The sequence below is a fragment of the Austrofundulus limnaeus genome, unplaced genomic scaffold (assembly GCF_001266775.1).
Source record: "Austrofundulus limnaeus strain Quisiro unplaced genomic scaffold, Austrofundulus_limnaeus-1.0 Scaffold21, whole genome shotgun sequence".
In the NCBI taxonomy this organism is placed as follows: domain Eukaryota; kingdom Metazoa; phylum Chordata; class Actinopteri; order Cyprinodontiformes; family Rivulidae; genus Austrofundulus; species Austrofundulus limnaeus.
Genome location: NW_013952423.1, coordinates 92,697 through 115,712, shown reverse-complemented (window position 1 = coordinate 115,712; position 23,016 = coordinate 92,697). Strand labels below are relative to the sequence as shown.

The 23,016-nt window shown below is 38.1% G+C and overlaps 1 protein-coding gene across 5 annotated transcripts in view; it reads left to right on the top strand.

The window, feature by feature from the left end:
• Positions 1-22,374, top strand: part of LOC106514601 (roundabout homolog 2) — a 108,088-nt gene extending 85,714 nt beyond the window's left edge. For 4 of the 5 annotated variants that reach the window (XM_014003934.1, XM_014003935.1, XM_014003932.1 and 1 more), the window contains 14 exons: positions 469-700; positions 5,295-5,419; positions 5,507-5,678; positions 8,129-8,305; positions 9,328-9,354; positions 9,455-9,494; positions 13,175-13,299; positions 13,916-14,188; positions 14,900-15,062; positions 16,225-16,470; positions 17,226-17,428; positions 18,685-18,846; positions 18,988-19,242; positions 20,963-22,374. In XM_014003934.1, coding sequence (XP_013859388.1) covers positions 469-700; positions 5,295-5,419; positions 5,507-5,678; positions 8,129-8,305; positions 9,328-9,354; positions 9,455-9,494; positions 13,175-13,299; positions 13,916-14,188; positions 14,900-15,062; positions 16,225-16,470; positions 17,226-17,428; positions 18,685-18,846; positions 18,988-19,242; positions 20,963-20,964 — 2,202 coding nt within the window. In that variant the 3' untranslated portion in view covers positions 20,965-22,374. The remainder of the gene's footprint in view (positions 1-468; positions 701-5,294; positions 5,420-5,506; positions 5,679-8,128; positions 8,306-9,327; positions 9,355-9,454; positions 9,495-13,174; positions 13,300-13,915; positions 14,189-14,899; positions 15,063-16,224; positions 16,471-17,225; positions 17,429-18,684; positions 18,847-18,987; positions 19,243-20,962) is intronic. The other variant, XM_014003936.1, reaches the window with a different exon arrangement.
• The last annotated feature ends 642 nt before the right edge of the window (positions 22,375-23,016 follow it).

Below are 23,016 nucleotides of genomic sequence, written 5' to 3'. Positions count from 1 at the left end.
CCTGAATCATTTTGTTCAGAAAACAAATAGATACCAATTTTAAAAAGACAAACTATCAAAAATAATTTGTTTGAAGTGGTTCAATACGATTTTTTTTGTTTTATTTTTAAGCAACAGCATAACACTTTGAAGCTTCCTCGTGCTTCTGCCCCACAAGTTTTTTCGTAGTAGTGTACATTTTGCTTTTATATGAAAGGTCAAAAGACAAAAACAAAATATCAGTGATGTTTTTTTTATTTTTATTTTTGAGGCTAAACTCTGTAGAAGTACTCAGGAACATATTACCAACATAACAAATTCATCTCACCTTTTTACGTTTCCTCTGCTGCTTCTTGAAGTGTGTGACTAACTAAGCATGCATTTACACTAAAAGAGGGACAAAATCTGAATACTGATGCAAAGCAGTTTGCACGCAGATGTTCGACACCTCCCTCATCATCAATTTTGCATCTTCTCCTCTCCTCACAGGTGGAAAACCCATCGCAGTTTATTCAAGGCTATCGTGTTCTGTACCGGCAGACTTCCGGACTGCCCTCCCCTGGGCCGTGGCAGATGCAGGACGTGAGGATTGCCTCGGAGAGAGACGTGACTCTCTCTGGTTTGAAGAAAGGCATTGTCTATGAGATTAAAGTGCGGCCGTATTTTAATGAGTTTCAGGGAGCAGACAGCGAATCCATGACTGCACGCACCATGGAAGAAGGTAAGTGACTATAAATTTAATTTCTGATAGAAATCTGTGATGAAGTGGATGCTGGGTATAGTTATTAATCCATTAGCAGATGTTTATTCATTATGTTTCTACCTACTTTATTTAGTTGCTACTAAAAATGGCCTTTATGGCTAGATTGTTATGAATAATGGCATTTCACGTCCTCCCACCCACACGGACTTGCTGCTGCAAGTGCCACCTCCCCTGTGTGTGGAAACAGGTCTCCCAGACAGCACAGCGGGGTTCTATGACAACTCAAAGCCTCTGGGGGATGGAGGGCTAGGGGGAGTGCAGAAAATGTCTCTTGTGACTTAAGCTCAGCTCTATTTCTCTGCTGAGCTCTGCACCCCTGCTGCCACGTTCCTGTCCAGACATACATTATATGACCCCCCATGGCCAACACTCATAGCAGTGTGCGTTATGGGTGGTGATATGTCTCAGTGTCGTCACGGTTCTTCTGTTGAAGGAGTCATTGAAAATGAAACTAATTTGTTCTGTGCAAAATGTCTGTGGCCCAGTTTTCACGTTTCATTTAGTAGGGGTGTAACAATACATACAGTATAACTATAATGGTTCATACGTAGCATAGGTGTGCACAAGCAAACAAATAATTAGTCACAGGAAATCTTTACACTTACCTAAAAAAGGTGCACTTTTTTTTCTTTTTCTTTTCACTTTTTGATAATTACTACAAAATAAAATGGTTAATAAAAGATATGGCCCAAAGGAATCTTCACCAAAGGAAAAAAAAAACAAAACAATGAATTCAAATCCAACACAAGAACTTGAAGACTTGTATCTTTATTTCAAATTAAATAGTTTGCAAAACATTTGTGTGACCCACATAGTTGCAGTGAAGAGTGAGAAACAGATGTACTGGATTCCAAAAGCATCATAAACCACATGCTTTATAACCTTCTATTGTCTAATACATTGTGTCAAATACACTGCAATGCTTAAGTGTATTTCATGAATAAAAAGCAGACTAGCATTTAGCCAACTGAGTGGCTAAGTATGACTATGTTTTCATCTGCACTTTTATTTATTTAATGTAAAATTTAGACCATATTAACTCTGTAGTGAACCATAAGTTGCACAATACCCAGGAGTAAAATGCAAACAGACAAACTCAAAAAAGATTAAAAAAAGAAAAAAAATAGAACTTGCCCAAAACATTTGTGTTTAATGATAAGAAAAAAAAATAGATCAACCAATGTAAGAACAAGCTAAGTTGGTGGGTACAGCTGGTGGAAAAAAGGAACGTTAACCTCCATGGAGCCCAATTAAAGTGGCCACACAGGATCACTTCAGGTTTTTACCAGCTGGGTCACATGGGATCCCAGGAACAAAGCATCTTTGTACTGGAACAATTGTATTGAGCTACCTGTTATCCAAAGCCCATGGACAATTTTGCTAAAATATTACCAAAGCAAAGCATTAGTTATCCTTCAAAAGCATGTTGAGAATGTAGTCCCACTTTAATTAAACCCTATCAGAGTGTCTCTCTGGGTATCACATCTCAAATATACCAATGTCTCCTACTGTATAAAGAAAGAAGTGATATACCAGGACTAATATTCTTTACAGCTCTACAGTATATTGTTAGTGCAAGTAAGGATGGAGAGATTTTGACATCTGTTGGAGCCACAGGCTTTCCAACACTGCTGATGGCAAAATGGAAGAAATAACACTGCATTAAATTTCCATCCAGGTGTAACATTAAATATTTTTTATATACCGGTAGTAGGGCAAAGTTTAGGCTGTGTGTCTACACAAAATATAATAAAAAGTAAAGTTATGACATTTTATTTTATTTTGTAACACATCTTGTTTGACACTGATACAGACATATTTCCTGAATCACTATTATTTTCTTTAATTTTTGCAGCAAGAGTCTTGTTGCTTTAGATTTTTATAACAAGTTAATCAACTTGTTTTTTAATTATATTTAATTGCAAAGTTGTGAGTAAACCTGCAAATATTCAGTTTAAAACACAGTTAAAAAATACCTCCAGCAACATTGTTCATCAGTCTGATATACATAAATAAGGACCTTCGATATTTTTTGCTCTTATGGCTGGTTCTAGTAATGTAATATTGAGTCATTACTGGTATTGTAGGCATCTCTCACCCTGAGGGATTGTTCTCATACATTAAAATAAGAACACTTAATGTTTCCTGTCTCCTAATACAAACCTTTGAGTAACTGGAAAAACCTCAGTCTGTTTACTTGAAGCAACATCACTGAAATTACATCTAGAGGGAAAACCAAAGGTCACTTGAGTGATGGTGCATTATTATTATTTGATATTTAGCAGCGAAGTTTTATGCTGAATCACTTTTATGGGGTAGTCAGAATGTGGAAAACCAATAAAACATCTAACAGAAAGCATGTTTTAGGCATTGCATTCTTTTTTTATTGTTTGGAAAGTGATATACAGCAACTATTTTTCATAAAAACAAAAGTTCTAAAGTAATTCTGCCAAGACATTTTCACTCATTTGATGTTCTAAAGCGGGATTATTATGCAAAATCAACTTTTTGTTTTATACTGTGTTATATTGTCATTCCTTCATCAAAAACCATACCCAGAGTGTTGCTTTGACTCCATGCATATTTGAGAAATCCTTGAATCTCCTGGTAGCCAGCTACGATTGCTGATACAAAGCACCACAGCTCCACCCTGGAGCTCAATCTCCAGCCAAGCTCACACCCCACAGAACACCTCCTGCCCTGAAGCATTGTTTGAAAACGTGCTGAAGTGGGAGTGTCAGAAACAGTAGCAGGTTCTTAAAAAGACAGAGACCAAATTCAAGGCATTTATAGTGCTATAATTCAAAATCAAATTCATTTTTGATGTATACAAAATTTGCCAATCAACTAACAGTAACATAGTTACTTTATTGTGATATATAATTGAACAATGTGCCTGGAAAATACAAAAAAACCCACATTTAATACAATGGAGTTATATGCAACAAAACACAACAGTTAAAATCAGTATAGCCAAGTTTCAGTACAATTATTCAGAAAGCCTCAGTATATTTAACCCATAATTTCCATACTAATCAACCACTTAGTCAACCATCATGACCTTTATGAATTAGAATATTTTATCTTTTAGAGAAGGTCCTCAGCTGTATTTTGCTTCTGAATATTGTAAATAAGCAACATGATGTTATTTTCAACATAATACAGACTAGCAATTTTCTTCCCTGTAATTTTGCAAGTTTCCTTTAATTTGTCATCTGTAATTCATAGAAGTAATATGCAATCTTTCATTTTCCCAGACTGCAAAAAAAACATATCACTTTGCTTTGTACACTATAGAGGTGTCCCAGTGTACAGGATAGTAGATTTGTCTGAGCCCATCTGACAGTAATTGTCTCAGAAAGTCAGTGCTGTCTAAAATAAAGTAGCTGAATGTAGATATGCTTCAAATGGGTTGAGATGATTTGTGAATTGTAATAAAAAAGATGACATCGCATACGGCTGATTTAGCTCCTTTGTATTGTCAGACTGTCATTTTTTGCAGGCATCTCATACATGTTTAGAGCTTCCTTCTTGGGCACAAGTTAAATCACTCAATATGCTGTTTCCACACACCCCATCAAACTAAAATAAATGTTTTTTTTTTTTTTTTTTTTTTTACTATTGTGTTAACTGAGCCAGATGCTAGGCTCTCCATATATCCTTGCCTCATTAGATCCTACCTGATAAAACATTAACTATCTTGCCTTTGTGAAACACTCTGCCCATGTTTGTGCTTTATGTTGGCCATTTACAGAACCTGGTCCATCTGTTTATTCACAACAGCAGTCTAGCCAAGAAAAAATGCTCCACCTGTTTTTGGCCTCTCTGCACAGCTTTAAAAATTCCTGCCTCCTCATGCAGTGTGGATATACTGCAGCAAGCTTTATTATTTTACGGCCTGTTAATTGGGGTCAGCGTAGTTCCTTCATCAGCTCGAACACAACATAATGTTAGCTGTTGTGGGATTTACGAGAAGCTAACACTGTGTGGAGATGATTTGTTTAGCTGCGCAGAACTGATGTTTGACACTTTTTTGCCTTCATCTCTTCACATCTGACCTGTCCATTTTAAGCCAATTTGACAAATTTAAAAGCTAATTTATCAACAAGGATGGTTAGATTTTTTTGGCACCGATGAGCTCTTCATTTGAGGTGACAAACCATCTAATATTCTTCTTGGCACAGTAACTTACGCTCATATGTAAACTTGCTGATCTGCTTGGAAGGGTTGTCATTTTTGCAATTAGAAAAGCACAGTTTGGACCTGTAAAACCTTGGCCTGCATAACTCAGGGACGCTATTAAGATATTGGAATCTAAAACTCAGCGAAAATGAAGTGCTTTAAATTCCATCTGCTGGGGTGGCTTTGAAAATACCATGTTTAAGCTTGCTGGGTGAATATGAATTGAAGTAGTGAGCGAGACAGATCCTGCATTGACAAGATAAAAAAAAAAAAAACATGAGAGAAACATCTGTTATAAGCAGTATAAGTATTTTTTTTCTTGTGTAAATATTTTTTTCCATATCTTTGCCACCCACCCTTGACCTATTAGCACCCAGTGCACCTCCACAGCAAGTGACAGTGTTGACAGTGGGAAGTCACAACAGTACGTCTATCAGCGTTTCATGGGACCCCCCTCTCTCTGACCAACAAAATGGTATCATCCAGGAATATAAGGTAGGTTTAGCTTCCTCTCCCTAAGATTGCAGATGTTCCTCATGTATAATACAACATCTCTCTGAAGTCTGTCTGCTGCTTTGTCAGATCTGGTGTTTGGCCAACGACACACGCTTTCATGTCAACAAGTCTGTGGACGCAACCATCCGTTCCGTTGTTGTCGGGGGGCTGCAGACCGGAGTGCAGTACCGCGTGGAGGTGGCTGCCGGCACCAGTGCAGGGGTGGGGGTGAAGAGTAAACCCCAGCTCATCATCCTGGGTAAATCACTCACACTTCCAAAACTCTGTATGTGTGTGTGTATGCGGGTGGGTAGGGGGTCAAATGAAATAACCTCATAATGGGGTACCTGGGTCTCAATAGCAGATCAGGAGTGTGGAAAAATGATTTAGCAATTTATCGCCCAAGAAGAAAGAAGATTGTGCTTTACAACGCAGACGTCTGCAGAGAAATCAATAGTGATTCATTAAGTGTAGTGTCTGGTAACACTGTGCCAAGTACTGTTCGCCATATCAATAATCCCTTTCAGTATGTGGGCAGCTGGTGCTAACATAGAAGGCAATGTTTTTGTTGGAGCTTATCAGCCCATCACATCTTATGAAATAGCCAAAGGATGCCCTGACTATATGAGCTCCGAATCAATATGGCAGCCTAGGCCAGATGCTCTTCATCTGTGACGTTTGACTGATATATAATAGCACCCTTAACACAAGCAGAAAAAAAGGTGGGGGAAAGCAGGCCTATGGACTGAAGCCTAATGGTGGGGGGGTGATAGAGAATGGAGTTGGGGGTGGGGCTGTTCCTGCTGGAGACTGTGAATCTAATTTCACAGCACAGTAGCTGCAACAGAAAATCAAACTCTGTCAGAGCTGCTGTGTCAATCTCATGTCTCGCAGCTCAAGTTGATAAGTGCACTAGTGAATTGATTAAGTCTATATTGGATGCACTGATGGTGTTTATTTGTTTATTTTTATTGTTTTTTATTATTTTTAGTTTTGCCTCTCTCACTGACCTCACATATTGGTGTTTGAAGTCCAAAAAGCATTTTATTTTGGTTTATCAGCCACTTTTATTTACTGTTTTTACTGAAATAATTCCTGTAGACATGTCCATGCATTTCCGTTTAATTTCTGATTTTTTTTTTTTTTTTACACTGACAGTCTGAACGTGACAAATCTGATTCTGTTCAAATCCGACCCGGGCCTTTTCAGTATGTGGTACTGAATTGGAAACATATCTGATGTTTTTCAAAGTGACTACAGTCTGAATGCACATGTGTCGTATTATCTGACTTTTTCATCAGTGAGGTGGGGTGAAAGATCAATAAAGACACTAACCTCGAGTATCACTGTTTAACTCTGTAGCTCCATACGTCTCCAGCTCCAAAACAAAAGTCCAGTAGCTTTGTCTTTTTCTCTTTTCATTTTTCATGTCCTGGTTGACTGGGAATCTGCAGAAGCATGATCATAATGTCCAACTTCAGCTGCGAACTGTATCGACCCTAAAGTTCGTTACTTGATTTTCAGCCCTTTCTTACAAAAACAAAATGCTTCATCTGAGCATGGGGTTAACATCATTGCCATAGCGTTCACACTGGAGTCTGAAGGATGTTGCATTTAAAATGTTATGTGCCAAAAAATCAGATTTTTTTTTCAAAAAATCAGAACTGAGCATGAAGACCTGAAGTGTGAACGTAGCCCTAGTTTGGCAGGACAGCTAACTAAATCTAAGACGGTTGTGGATCGCTGCCATTTTAAAACAACTCCAATATTCACTTTTTCAAAGTGTTTAATGTAAATGCAATTTATTCAATTTACATTGCGATCACTTTTGCACAACATGGTTATTTTTTGTAGAATTTGATGGGTATTTACAAGTGCAAAGGGAAGCAGAAGCAGCAGCAGCCAGCCTCCTGATGGAATCTCATCAGATTATTACCAGACTAACCATATAATGCAAAATTGATGATGGATTAAAGGTTTATAAGATGGCTTTCAAATGAATCAGCATAAAAATTTGAGATTGGACCAATCCACTTTAGAAGAAGCCTTGCTTGTTGTTAGTTTGTCGATGTAGTCTGAACAAACTGTCTTCCAAAGTGGATGTTGCTGTTTTAAACAAATCCAATATTCAAAACATCATAGTGTTTAAATGCAATTAAAAATGAATGAATGAATGAATGAATGAATGAATGAATGAATGAATGAATGAATAAATAAATAAAACATATATATATCACTGTCAATCCCTTTTGAATCAATATAATATGTGAGCAGGAAGTGCCCCAGGCTGCACAGGAAGTGCTACGGCTAGCTTTTGTTGCCAATATTTGGACTTGCACGTAACCTTAGAATTCTTTGTTTAGGACGATGAAATAACTAGATTTAAAATTATGCTTACTTGGGTCATTTAAGTCACAATGGGCACTTTGGTCATGGCTCTTTATGTTTGTTTTAGGGTATTTTTGGTTTATACTTGGCTTTTAGTTGAGGATGTTCAGAAAGCTGTTCGTGGCAGGTATTATTTTGTTCATAAACTTTTTATACAACTATTGCAAAATGTTTTAGCTGTTTATTTAATAAGATTTCATTTAATCACATCAGGCAGCCTTTTTATTTTTAATTTTGAATCTATTTTCATGCAGGCATAAACTGACATTTAGATATGTTTGTTTGTCTTTGCTGTGTTTCTGCTATGTGTGGTGCCTTCAGGAGGAGAACTGAAAGATGTAATGACAGGATCGGAGGGCAACAATAGCATCTCAGACGTGGTGAAGCAGCCGGCCTTCATTGCTGGCTTGGGAGGGGTTTGCTGGATTGTCCTCATGGGCTTCAGTGCGTGGCTGTACTGGAGAAGAAAAAAAAGAAAAGGACTTAGCAACTACGCAGGTAAAAAAAAAAAAAAAAAAAAAAAAAAAAAAAAAAAAAAAAAAAAAAAAATCAGAAATCTATACAGTTTTAAATCAGCAGAAGATTCTCACAGCACAGTGGGTCTCTTGCCCCCAGCGGAAGCTGATGTCGTCACAGATGTGACTCCATTTGAGGTGGCTAAAATGCAGAACAAAGGAAAATATATTCAGCCCAGATGGAAATAGGGCCTATTTACTTTAATTCACTGTGCAGTGATGTGCATCAGCTGTGCTGAGTTCCATCAGCAGCACACCTCAACACTCTAATACATTCATGCAAGATAAGTAATTTAACATGCCCTTCCATTATCAGAGCTCGGCTGGTGATGTTTGTCTATTAACATGAGCTTCATCTAGGTTTTGGTTTAGAAAATTCTCTTAACATGCCACGAGTCAAACTTGAAGCTTTATGCATTTATTACAGCCAGGCTGCAGCTTTTAGTCTAGAGATTTTGAGGAACGAGCACAATTTCCTTATATATTAAAAAGTTATTTGATTCAGTGTCTTTAGATCAAAAAGCAAACTGTGAGCTTCATTCCAAGACACCAGATTTACATTTGATTTTTTTTACATTTATTTTAAAACATTTTATTTTGTAAACTGTGTTGTTTAAAACACTACATTTATCAAAATGCTATAACATTCTGGTTTTATTTTACATTACATTGTATTGCTTAACCAAAAGAAATCCAGTCTGGAATTTGGTAGACTTATTAAATAAACTGAACTTTCATCTTACTTTATCCATTCAAACAATCAGTATAACTCAGGCAAGGCTGGGATGTAATGATCAGACAATTATTTATCCTACTTTCATCATTATGATTGGTACTCTCGAGAGAGATAAATAATCAAATAAAGCAAAATGAGCACACTCAGTTCAGATTTCATCGCTTCACATTTTTTCAGCATTAGAAAAAATGTCTAAAAATCAGAACAATTGCTGGATTTATAATTTTTTCTCTCTTTTATAACCATTTTTTTGTATTTTCCAAATGCAGTTCAGTCGTTCACCTTCACTCGAGCAGGTAAATCTGTATTATGTACACTAATATCATGTCATTCCAAATAATGGTGTGTTATTCATGATCACATTATTTCTGTCTTTCTGTTTTTTTTTTCTACAAGTTACATTCCAAAGGGACAGAGGCCTGATAAGAAATGGAAGGTGAGGATTTAACTTATAAAATCCAGCAGTCATTCAGCCAGAGCTTTCCTGCTGACATTTCAGCACCACGCTATGCAACGTACTCAGACAGCAACGAACCATTGTAAAACCTTAAATGAAGAGTTCTCTCGTCCTGGATGAAATTTGCATAGCCATTTCCCCTGCTTATTCAGGCTGTATTCGTGTATGATTTGTGCCAGTGTTCGCCAGATGAAATCATTAATCACCCCTTTGAAGTGTGCGCTACCAATTAACGCAGGTGGGCAGCTGTTTTACTCACTGTCCTCCTCTCTCTCAGCTCATCTGAGGTTGTTGGCAGAGTGAGAGGTCGCAGGAGAAGAGTAAAGGTGATGAATGTGTTGGTGGCTCAGAGCACAGAGAGCACACAGCTTTGGGTCATACAGACAGAACACTGGGACAGAGAAGTGAAAAGTTGGACCATGAGACTTTTCACAATGGTTGAAAAAATACCCCAAATTTAGTCATCTTTTTTATGGACTAAACATACTGTACTGATGCATCTCAGTAATCCAGGTAAAAAATCAAAAGGAAAAGAAATTGTATAGGTCCTCTGGATGGGTTCTTCTCTAATGAAACGTTTCGTCTCTCCTCCAAGAGACTTCTTCAGTCTGAGAGTTTCAGGCAAAATTCAGGCTTTTGAGTCCTGCCTCCATGTGACTGATACTCACATCACATGGCTATCATTCACAGCTAATTAATACCTATTGTTAACAGGGGGTGGAGAGATACTGCCAATGGCAGCGCTGTAGGAGGGGGACAGCTGAAAACGGAGGCCCCCACCTCTTTGGACGGTCTTTCTTCACAAAAATGGCTTCTTTTACTCCTTTCTCAAACCAACGTTCCTCCCTATCAAGAATGAGAACATCCTCATCTCTGAAAGAGTGACTGCTGGCCTGTAAATGAGTGAAAACTGCAGAAAGAATGTCCCAACACAGACGAGCTAATTCTAATGGTCAGAACTCTGCAGTTTTCACTCATTTACAGGCCAGCGGTCACTCTTTCAGAGATGAGGATGTTCTCATTCTTGATAGGGAGGAATGTTGGTTTGAGAGAGGAGTAAAAGAAGCCATTTTTGTAAGAAAGACTGTCCATCATTAAACAGAGGTGGGGGCCTCCGTTTTCAGCTGTCCCCCTCCTACAGCGCTGCCATTGGCAGTATCTCTCCACCCCCTGTTAACAATAGGTATTAATTAGGTGTGAACAATAGCCATGTGATGTGAGTATCAGTCACCTGGAGGCAGGACTCAAAAGCCTGAATTTTGCCTGAAACTCTCAGACTGAAGAAGTCTCTTGGAAGAGAGACGAAACGTTTCATTYAAGAAGAACCCGTCCAGAGGACCTGTACATTTTTTTTCCTTTTAAACATACTGTATTTTCACGTTACCCCTTATACTTTTACTGCACTAAAACATGTAAACAAATATGATATATAATGTATATAATGAATAGAAAATAAAAAGAGAAAAGTACTTTTACTTGTTTGCCAGATTTGAGAGTAACATCCTAAAGTCAAGAATAAAGAGCCCCATTTTGCTCTTGAACCATCACTTGTTCTGTTATTTTTTATTGTAGCCATGGGTCATGAATGCCCTTTTTACTGGGTAAACTGCAAATTGCCAACACAAATTATTTTCTTGAGCTGCTCTGAAGAGAGGTGTATTACTTCTGCAGCTGACTTTATATGATCCTTCACTATGAGAGTCACAAACATGCAAATGTTAACCTTAGATATTTTTCCAAGACTTAATCAGCAAATTTTATTCTTAATAGTCTCTGCTAGTGACATGTTTATGAAGGGTTTAATGTTTTATAAATAGGTCTCGGGTGTAAATTAGCAGCTTTATAACATTACATTATATAAATTTGTTTGGATGATGATGCAATGTCTCTTGATATCACAAAGTCTGTCATGATACAGTTTTGATTCTACTCACTTCACAAGCCTGCAATCGGTTAGATGTGCAAATGATATTGAACTATAATGGGCAAATGATGACATTATAGATCCATGTTTTTGCTTTGCCTTGATTTATTTGAACTATCAATCATTCAATCAATATTTTGATGTGGATTGACCTATTGTCACACCCCTACTTATTCATGAGTTTGTAAACACTTTAAAACACAATGAAATACTTCTATAAATCAGTCATAAGACACTGGTTAAATATAGAAAGTGGCTTAATTATTGGTAATATACTAATTAGTGTTGTTCTTGCTAAACTAAAACTCTTGTCACAATTAAGCATTTACATCTTGCATAATGTTGAGAATATGATAATTAGAAATCCATAGCAGTGCCAATATCATTTTGTATTATATTATTGTTYTTACTGCAACCTATTTTAATACACGAAATCTCTACAGAACAAATGGCTGTTGTAGATATCTGCACTAAATATATATGTCCATTCTAACATTGAAATAACAATTGCATCTCTTGTGTGTTTTTATTTTCAAAGTTTTGATTTTATTCTTGAATTTTTTCTTCATGAAGCCTAAACTAGTATGAATTTTGAGAAGTGATTCAGAAGTTGTTTACAGCTCCAGGCATATTGTAAGCAACGATGTATGTTCCAAAAAAAAAAATAAAATAAAATAAAAAAGCAATGTTTATTTTTTTTGTATTGTAAAATCACTGGGTTTTTCTGCAAGCTTCTTATATTTATTTATTTACTTTTTGTATGTTACAGGTAACTTTAATATTTGCACATTTCATTCCTAGCCTAATGAAATGAGCTGCAAGACTCAAACAAAAACAAAATCTCCAATTTTATTACTATTTTTTGAGTGACCCTTATACCCTCTTGAGCAGAACAAGATTCTGCCAAAACTTCCTGGACAATTGTTTCTCCACACTGAACCTTGCTATATCGGTGACACTAGGCTAATTAAGCTCAGTGCAAAAATATGCAGTGTAGTTTCACACAAAACATGTGTTTCACTAGATATGCAGTTATGCACACCACCCCATTGACTGCATATGTGCTAATATGCACACATCTAATTTAGCATCACCTGCTGCAAAAAAAAAAAAAAAAAGCTTCCACAATTTTTTTCAGCACATGATCTGAAAAGGTCGTTAATTGCCTTTTTCCTCTCGCTGAATTGCTGCCCACAACTTCCCAACCTTCAAGTCAAAGCATGCATTCACCACTGTTGTATTTCACATAGAAGAAAAAAAAATGACACACTAGCTTCCCTAAACCACCTAATGGGCTTTTGCTAGCCCTGTTGCCATAGAGACAGTGCTCCAGTGTAGCTGATCTGCCAGAGGCTGTCCATGATTCTCAATTTAAAATGTAAATTTCTGTTGTGCTAAGGCTCTAAAGTGGATTTAGTGTGTGTTTAGACCTGCCTTGTTTCTCGAGGGAGAGTTAGGGGTGGATGGTGGATGGTGGGGAGTTCAGGGAGGGTGGGGTCTGATTTATAGACTTGCCATTTTATGTCTCTTTGTTGTTTTATTGTTACCTCTGTGCTGGGCGGCTCCACGGGCGAGAATATGCTGAATGAGTTTTCGCATCAATTTGTTGTTGATGCAGCAGGAGGAAAATGAGCAATACGGTTACAGGGGGAGGCTGAGTATTTCACAATGTCACCGCTTTTCTGCCAACCACCCCCTCCCCCTAATAATCCCTTTGTCTGACTCCTTTTCACAGCCGACCGGGGCTATTAAAAGCGGGAGATCCGGGCCTCCCCTGGTTGGCTGACTCCTGGCCTTCTACGAGCCTCCCAGCTAACGGAGGCTTAGGAAGTCCAAAGCACGACAACTTTGGCCGAGGAGGTAAGAAGCACAGTCAGAACGGGGCGAGGAGAAACACGGCTTTAGCTATGCCTTGTGGGACAGTTTTGACATTCATCCTTTGGGAAGCATCGTGACAGCACATGTCACAGAACAACACACTCGCGGGGCCAAGCACAAGCACCCAAATTAAAAGAGCCTCTGAGGGTTACAGTTTACTAATCTGATTTGACACGCTTGATATTTAGCTTAAACTTTGCYGTGTTTGGATTTATTTTGGTCCATCTTTCCCCAGCATTATGCATCCTCCAAGGTTGTGTGAAACTGACAGTCCAGGTTTTATGAATTTAATTTGTGTGTTTTAATCTTGTTTTGAAGCTTGTGGGCTTTATGTTTCGTAAAACAGTAGAACTGAGGGATGGCGCTGCTTGATTATCCCCTCTTGTGAGCAGTCCAACGGGCTCCCACTGAGTGTTGCATGCTAATTATGGTTGTTGATAATCACTTCCATTTATATCAAATCCATTTTGGACCTGTAGTTAAACTAATGCAGAGTGCCAGAGCAGCGGGGATCGTTAATGACCTTAAAGATTGTTAAATTCACTTCAGCTTATCTCTCTGTGAGTCCTCTACCATTCATCTCCTCACTTTGTCTCAGATGTTTTACCGTCTGCAGCGGTGGAGAAAACAGGCACCATGCTGTCTGACGGTGCCATCTACAGCAGTATCGACTTCATGGGGACGGGAGGCTACAGCAGCCCAGCGCGAGGCAGTCAGCCCACCCCTTACGCCACCACTCAGATACTCCAGTCCAACAGTTTTCATGAGCTGGCTGTGGACAGGCCAGATCCTCGCTGGAAGGCTTCTCTACAAGCCCAGCAGGAAATGGCGAACATGGGCTACTCGCTAACCGATAGACGTCCTGGTGGTGGTATGAGCTGTGTGTGTGCTGTGTGCTTGGCTGTTTTATTTTTAAATTCCTGCAATACTTTTTTTTCTTAGTAACTGCCAGCTAAACCTAGGGAAAGAGCAAACAAAAATGGAAGACATTTATTTACATATTCACTAAAATGGACCCCTAGGACAATGTTCTTAATTACTCTTCTATCTTCATCACAGTTCTACCCTGAGAGCTTATCTAGCCTAGAAATGTCACACAATCATGATGCGTTCCTTTGGCTTAATTTGATTAGTGATGGCAGAAAAATCCCTCAGTGTTCAGGGTTATTTATTTAGCATATATACATTTTGTCAAGTCGTGGAGGCATGTCGGTCTGCACTTTTGTAGTCGTGCACAATAGGCTGCGCGCTCAGCTAAATGTCAGCCGTACAAAAGATAAGAGAAGGGAAGTTGTATGGAAGCAACTTAAAGTGGTTTGCTGCAGGTTGTAATGCCTCTTTAAGAAATGTCAACATTTAGAAAATGTTTTACCGTGCTGTCAGCACATACCCAAGAAAAAGAAAATGATGAACTTTGTGTGGCAGACAGGTTTGAAAATGATGGTAGCGTAGAGAGATAAAAGATTTATTTCTAAGCTTAACTGTGTGTGTGTGTGKATTCAGTGTAGATCCATACTGGTGAGAAGACTATAAAGGGATTCATTCGCATTTTGAACACCTGTCTGTCTTTATCTGCCCCTAGGTGCAAAAGTTGCAAAGAAAAAGAAGATCAAGGGTGCAACAAAAAGCTCTAAATCGAATGGGACATGTTGGGCTAACATGCCCCTGCCTCCACCACCCATGAACCCTCTCCCAGGAACCGAGGTTGATCTCGATCGTTACCCCCAGAAAAACCATAACGGAAGGTAAGATATGCCCAGATCCCATCAGTCTTTGTTCTGGAAGAAACAAGTGCAAAACAATATGTGAAATATTATGTAGAAACTTGCCAAGATGTTTTGTAATGCACATACCTGCCAACATTAGCAGGTGGCAATGAGGGATACCTACAGTATAAGGATTAGTAAGTGCAACTGATGCAAAGTGAGGATCCAGAGGCAAACCAGCCTGGAAAATTTGGAAAAATAAATCTACTCCAAACTATACATTTTCCAACCATTTGAAGGACATCTTTCTAAATTCTTAGAATTAATAAAAACATAAAATTGTAATATGATATACAGTATTTATAGAAAAGTAGGGAAGTGGCTTACAACTAGTCTTTGAGTTGACCTTTAGAGATCATACTACACACTTTGTGCTATCTTTTACCTGTACCATCCTTTACTTGTTGTAAAGGATGGTACAGGTAAAATATCACTTATTGCAAAGAATGGTTGATGGCTAGAACAATGAATAAATCTACCTGAACTTCAACAAAAAAGCACAAATCATTTTTTCAAGTCTGCTGCCGARGATACAGGTTGTACAAGCTCTTGTTTTGCTTTGCAGTACCTCTGCCATAGTTTGTGCCATCAGAAAAAAATCTGTTAGTTTCTGAATGTTGCGACGTTGCAGTTTACATTCAACATATATTACAATAAGCTCACTCACGATGTTGGGAGAGAGGCCCGTGAAGCAGCTCCTTCATCTCCCTCCTCCCACACAGACACAACTTGGAAGCACAAACAGATAAAGCCAAGTCGGAGCTCAATAAATGTGTGACATTTGGGTGTCCTGCCCACACTCGTGCAGGAGGTGAGACAGGGGAGTCAAAATTCAGAATTGCCACATCCAAATTAGTACATTGGCAGGTATGTGTAATATGTGGGTTATTTTAGCTCACTACTATTAAAACTGACAGATTTCAAGCCATTTTTGACTTAAACTAATTAGATTTTCATTCAATGACTACATTTGGAGAGTGGTTCCTGAGATATTTTGCTAACACTACACCTAGCACCTTTCACCTTAGGGCTGTGGTTGATAGACATTTCAAAAAAGTGTTGATGATATATTTTGTGGTATAAATGGTTCACAAGTTTATTTTCTGCATGCTATGTCTTTTTCACCTGGATGTGAAAACAGCAGCTGGGCCCCGCATATGTCCATCCAGACGTACCACCACCAAGATTTAGACAGTGAGGCAGAGGAGGAGAGAGGCCCCACCCCACCACTGAGAGGAAGATCTTCCTCCCCAGCAGCAGCTCCCTTCAACAAGCCATCATCCTCATCCCTCAGCTCTGCCCATCATGAAGAAATGCAATCCATTTTGCAGGCCCACTTAGACGAACTCACCAGAGCTTACCAATATGAAGTGGCCAAGCAGGCATGGTAAGGATCTTTAATAGCTCAATTTTGCTACAGTATAAGTCCATTTTCCTTATCTTCTGTGGTTATTAACTAAATAAATACTCTTAGGCTTTACAATTTCTTTGAGATGTTTGCTTTGCACAGCTGCACTCATACGATGCTTGATTTTTCTTTCATTGTATTCTTCTGATAGTTTGGAGTTTGAATATCAAGAATTAGTGTTTGAGCATTGTATAATGCTCATATTTGCATGTGTCAGCCCAAACCTGCAGCCCATGTGTCTTGCAGGCGATAAAACCACCCCCCATCGATTACACCTTCGAGAACTTGATCACTTTGGGCCGACACATGTTGGAGGCTAATGACTGGGTTTAGTCCTCCATGCTGCTCTGACATCAGTAAATAGAGTTGGTAATTACGTGTGCATCTTCTTTTATGGTGGGATGCGAGCCATCATTGAGGACAGCTGTGCACGAGATAACAGGCATGTTGCTGACAGCCCTGCCCATCCAGATATCCTTTATCCAGTCCAATTACAACTCTATTGTGTTAGCACAACACGCACCAACGCTGAGAAAGCAATCAGTGAAAATCACTGCAGGCATTCACAGTCTTTGCACACTGCATCTTTGAGCTTCTGAATATCCACTGATTTTGTTATCCAATGTTTGTTTTACAAGATTTTTTTTCCATGCTCATTATCTGAACTTTATTGATGTTTGATTTTTGTTTTTGCATAGTTTATTAATACATACTGTTTGCTCACATTCAATTAGGCATATGAAAAGCAATTCGAACGTGTCCAACACCCCGTTGGACTTCATGTCCAGTACYCTAGGCTCTGATTTGGGAGCCAGTCTCCTTTCTGAAGAAGAAGAGGACGAGGACGAGGATGATGAAAAATATGCTGTGGTGTCAAAGAACTTATGTAGTTTTGACTACACTCCTGGGCACAGCATGGATAACCTTGATGGCTCAGGTATGTTTTCTAATTGTATCTCTACTCAAACTTTAAAAAAAAAATCCTTCTTTCAAAAATAAATATTCATTTATATTGGAAGTTTTTGAAATGTGATAGTTTGCATGACTTGACCCTCAGCATAAAATGAATATAAATGTAATACAAATGTTCTGTTTGTCAAATGATTTTAGTGAGAAACTAGATTAACATTCTGAAAATGTATCACTCAAAAATAAAACCACGATGAGGAGGAAAAGGTATTCTATTTAGAATATTGAGAATAATGTTGAAATGTTGAAGGGAAAAAAAGGGAAATATTTTTAGTATAAAGTCAAAGTCAAGGAAGGAAACTTCATTGTGCTCCTGAACCTGACTGTGTTCACTTTTTATATGACTATTCTTTCTCATAAAATATGGATAGAGTTCATTTTTTGATAAATGTAGAAGCCATAACACTATATTTTAAGATTTGATGCATTTATAAATAGGTTTCTGTTGGAAAGCTGTTCTTTAGAGCTAGAGAACTCGTCAGCTTCTCCCACAGGGACAGAGCTGTACGGTTTTTAGACCCCARTGTTTGATAAGTTACATTTGACGGGTGCATTAACACTGCATTTTAATGTACCTTTAATGACCCATTGCAGTTCAAAACAGAGGCCAGTGTAACTATAAAAAAGTTACAAACAAAGCAATGCAAACATGCTATCATTTCATACCTGTCCTATATTTAAAGTGAAAACTTCAGATGTARGCTGTGACAGACTGAAATAAATATTCCCATCAGTCTTCAAGGGTTTGTGTGCTCTAATTGTAGAGTTATTTTTGAAAAATCAAATTTGTATAATGTATCAACCCATGAGGGYATGACATATACAAGTATTTTAAGTATTTTCATATTGCATTCCTTGTATTTCTGCAACAAAGGAAAATTTGTTRTGAAAGCTTTTTGATCAAAGCAGTCTTCTGGATCAAAAATAAATGTATGAAGGATTTCTATCCTGAGGGATGGGAAAATAGTGCAGAAAATCTTTATTTCTACTTCTTTTCAAACCAACCCTTGGCTGTTTCTTTATCCGTCATCACAATTTATTCAGTGTTCTATGCTGTTAGCTTATTTCCCAAAATCCTGTTGACTGGTTGTAGATTTTTATTGTGATTCAAACAACATTAGCCAACTTTTGTTTTAAACAAGKTATATYAAGAAACTTAGCTGTGATCAWAGCTGTTTGTGAGCCAKGTAATCATTAATAGTAAGTAACTGCTTCTCTTTCCAGGCAAAGCCTCCCACCACCATCACTCAGACAGCTTTGGCACGGCAGATCATGCTGCACATGGGACACATAGTCTTGGACACAAGAGGGCACCACTTGCTGCCCACAGTCCTCAGACGGACAAGGTTGGAACTCTTCCCAGTCAAAGAGATGCCAAGACAGACTGTAAGTTTGGACTCTCAGAGGCTATTTATCAAACAGTACTCCTCTTTCACAGCAAATTCAGTTAGGAGGGCCAACTTTATGTCATGATGCCCAATCTGTGTATCGTTTTTACAAATATTTTATCCACTATCCACTCAACAGCCCAAACATCGGCCACAAAGTCTCTACATGGCATGAGTTCCCACATCCACAGCTCGTGGGCAGCTGCAGCCTCAGACCCATCTAAGGAGTGCATGGTTACTGTGTCAACACTAGAAAGACAGCATATGGCTTCCTGGAGTGGAGCAGCATCATCAGGCAGGGCCACCCTGAGTAGGGGTTCCCACAAGAGACCTGGCACAGATCTCTCCCACAACGGGCATCCTTCCACTAACGCCACTGACAACAGGGAACACTGTAAGTAATCAACCTTATAAAGGGAAATCAGTGTGGGTGTATCCAAAATGGCAAGGGCTTTGTGATAATAAAAATAGCAAGAAATAATGTATTCCGATGTTTATTTCATTGATTTAGAAATTTTATTTAGGGATCAAATCTTTGAAACTTTGCATTGTAATTTTTTTTAAAATTGCATATATTTTCAATAGGTATTTATATTAAAAAATGTTATTAGTTAAAATTGTCACTATGTCCTGATAGTAGAATATGAAACAGATAATCTGTGAAAAAGGTCACACTCCTCTGGCTCCTCCCAGTGGTCCTAATGCCATTTGCAGAACTACACCGCTCCAGGTCAGGAACAGCCAATGAGAGCCAGGAGTCTTTTACTTTGTGTGAGTTCACGCTTGTGCACGTGCATCTCATGCCCTTCCCCCCTCATGGTGTGTGCCCTCTTTCAAGCTTAAGATAGCCGTGTGCAGCAGCTGTGCTGACGGCAGAGAAACAACCTAACCTCACAAGAAAATCATCACTTTCTGAGAGTGCTGAATGTGCCATGGCTCTTTATCATCGGAGGTCATGCTGCACGTTCACGACAGGCTCRGATGTGGGCGGAGGAGCTGTGGAGGGAGGGCTGTAGCGCCGCAGAGAGCAAAGGGGGACGGACCAGTGAGGTGGGCTTTTGCAAAATATCAGGCTAAGTTTCTCAGAACTCCCTTCTGCAACTTTAACTTGGGCTCTTAGCTTTGTATCTTTGTGTTGGGAGCACACGTGAACCTCTGAATTGAGCCATTAATCTGAAAGTGAAATTGAACTAAGATGCTTTCAATCAATGGATTGAAAATTGGATAAAGAGAAGCTTCTGATCTGATCTGAGCAACTCATGACTGAGGAAAAAAAACAGTATCAAAGCTTCTAATATTAAAAGGGGATTTTTGAGACCCTTGGGGATAGCCTGGMCAAGCACAAGTAAAAATTGACTTTATTGCTGTTTTTAATGAAAGCATTGCTTAATATGTCAAAGTAAACACAATCAAAGCAGCACAAGTTACAATAGTAAAAGTAACTCCTTCACATAWTAGTTTAGTCTTAATAGATTTAAGGAGCCACAGTTGTTAGAGCTGTCACCTCGATGTGAGATGTTTGCAGGATTGTCTTTCCGCCTGAGACATTTTTGTATGGAATTGGCACGTTTTGCAGGTGTGGGTTTTTTCTGGGTACTCACAAAAAAATAAAAAATAAAAAAAATAAAAAATAAAAAGACATGCATGCTAGGCTGGTAATTCTAAATTGTCCCTAGGTGAGAGTATGAATGTTGTTTTTTTTATGTTTTGTTTGTCTCTGTGTGGTCCTGTGATGGACCTACGACCTATCCAGGGTGTACTCTGTTCTTTGCAAATTGCTAGAGATAGGCACCAGCTCCCTGTGACCTGGAAATGAATAGTGTGTAAAAATAACTTTTCCTTTTAGGTAATTTAAATGCAGTATACCAAACACAAAATGGACATTTTGCTGTATTAATGTTTATGTCTTGTTGATGTTTGTTGTGCGTGCATGCACACATTATTTTTTTTTCACAGCAGCAACACRCCATCTCAGTAAAGTTACATAAAAGAGATAGTTCAGATCTTTTGAGTTTGGGGTTCTGTTCTAAATAGTCCAAATCCAAGCTTAAGATGCAATTCCTTGAAGCTTTATAATTTTGTTTTCTTCTCTGTCCTTCTGGTTTCTTTTTCAGAGTCAGAGTGAAACGTKTTTCCCTGCAGTTTGTGTTCTGTCCCTGGACACCTTGTTACAAGCGCTATGAGATTTTTTTTTTCTCACTTTGCAAGGACGACGTGTAGAAGATGGAGAGGACACAGAAAGGAGGAGCGAGCAGAAGTGTTCAAAATGAAACACAGAGCTGTAAATGTCATGTACAGACACAGACGCCACTCTCACAGTGTTATTTTCATCCCCTTCTTCAAAAGAGTAGACAATATGTTATATGTCTGCTTCTGTTTTTCTGTCACACGATGTACAGTGATTCACACGGTGGAGATGTGAAGAAAAATGAAACACGCAACAAAATGACTTGTTATAAAGGACTTGCATAATTTGTACATATATTTTTTAATGTTTTTTTTTTCTTTCTGCTTTGCTATGCAAGCCAAACCCAACGTTGTCTCTTTTTTTTGTGATTTATTACTGTGAACGATTTTTTTATTTTATTTTAGTTATTTATTAATTTATTTTTGTTAATGCTCAAACTGTTAAGCTTATTTTGATGAAGCTACTGTATCGTTGTATTTTGCACAGAGCATTTTGGTGAAAATAAGCACAAACCCATTGTCAGCTAAGCTGAGGAGGAGAATCATTTATTTCAAAAAGGGGGCATCTGTAAAGAAACAGAATCAGAAAATATATTCGGCTGGGCTGTAATTGCTATGAGAAATGCTGAATGCTATGAGGGGAAAATAACAGGCAGACACTTTTATGCCAAAAAAAATAACTAATAATGTGTCATGTTTCTTGCTGAATCTTGTGTTTTTCAGTAAAAAATGATTGTCGCGAGGTMATGAGGTGAAGATGTTTTATGGAGTCAAAGTAAATATGTAAAACAATAGTTACCGTCTCTGCCATTTTGATAAAGAACATCTCAATTAATAATATATCTCCTTTTCCTCTTTCCTGTCACATTCTGTGACATGATGAAGTGCAATATTCAGAAAATGATATGACAGGAAAGGAAAATGAGCAGATAAAACTGGTGGAAGTCGTAGGCCTTACATTATGTGGAAGGTGCAGAGACGGGTGACCTAAATCCACCTGCAGATAAAAACAATGCAATATTTAACACAGCTCTATGTTTACTTTTTAAGCTTAATCCAGGACTGATGAATGGTTGTGATTTAGCACCAACTAAATGGAAGTTAAAGGATTATTTTAGGAGGATGTTGCAAAATTTAAAATCTTAGCTTTTCTGTCAATGAGATTCAGAATGAAATGTCTTCACACGTCTCAGAATGATTCTGGTCTGATTTTTTTTTTTTTTCTTGTAATGTTTCATACTCTTTACATTACAGATTGGTTTGCCCTCAGGAATACACAGCCACATACAGTAGGGGCTTATACTTTGATGCAAAATAAAATGTGTATGTGAAAATCAAACCATTCTCTCCATATGATGTCTGAAACATTACTTTGTGTCCACGCAGAAGGGTCTGAGTAGAAGTGATGAATCATTTTGTTTCATTTTGACGACTTCCAAATGTGTTCTCCCCACAATTCCGCCTTGCCAGAATGCCTTTTGGCATTCTCTCTGTTTTATAGCCTTACAACATAAAATCCAAAATTATTTTGGATGGGTGATGTTTCTTTTCAGTTATAAAACATGATTATCACTTTAAAAAAAACAAAGTTTTCAATAAACATGAAACCTGAGTGTGCAAAATTATACTCAACAATAGAAATGATTGGTATGTCTAAAAATTACATATTTTGTTCATTTTTGAAATTATTTTAAATTTATTATTAAATTTTAATACAAAGCTGCTCCATCTCCTTTAATATATATTGGCATCACGTGTGTAATCTTTAAACTGCACTAGGACATATCACTTTTTTCTTTCCATTTCAACAACTGAAGTGTTGCTATACAAGTGTTATCCTGCTAGAGCAGGGATGGGCAAAAACTGTCATTTTAAAAATGTTTGTGTACACACGCACATACATGTCACGTGTGTGTGTACATATTTTTGCTACCTAGTGGGGATGAATTTCGACCATTTTCCTGCTGCACAGCCTGGTGAG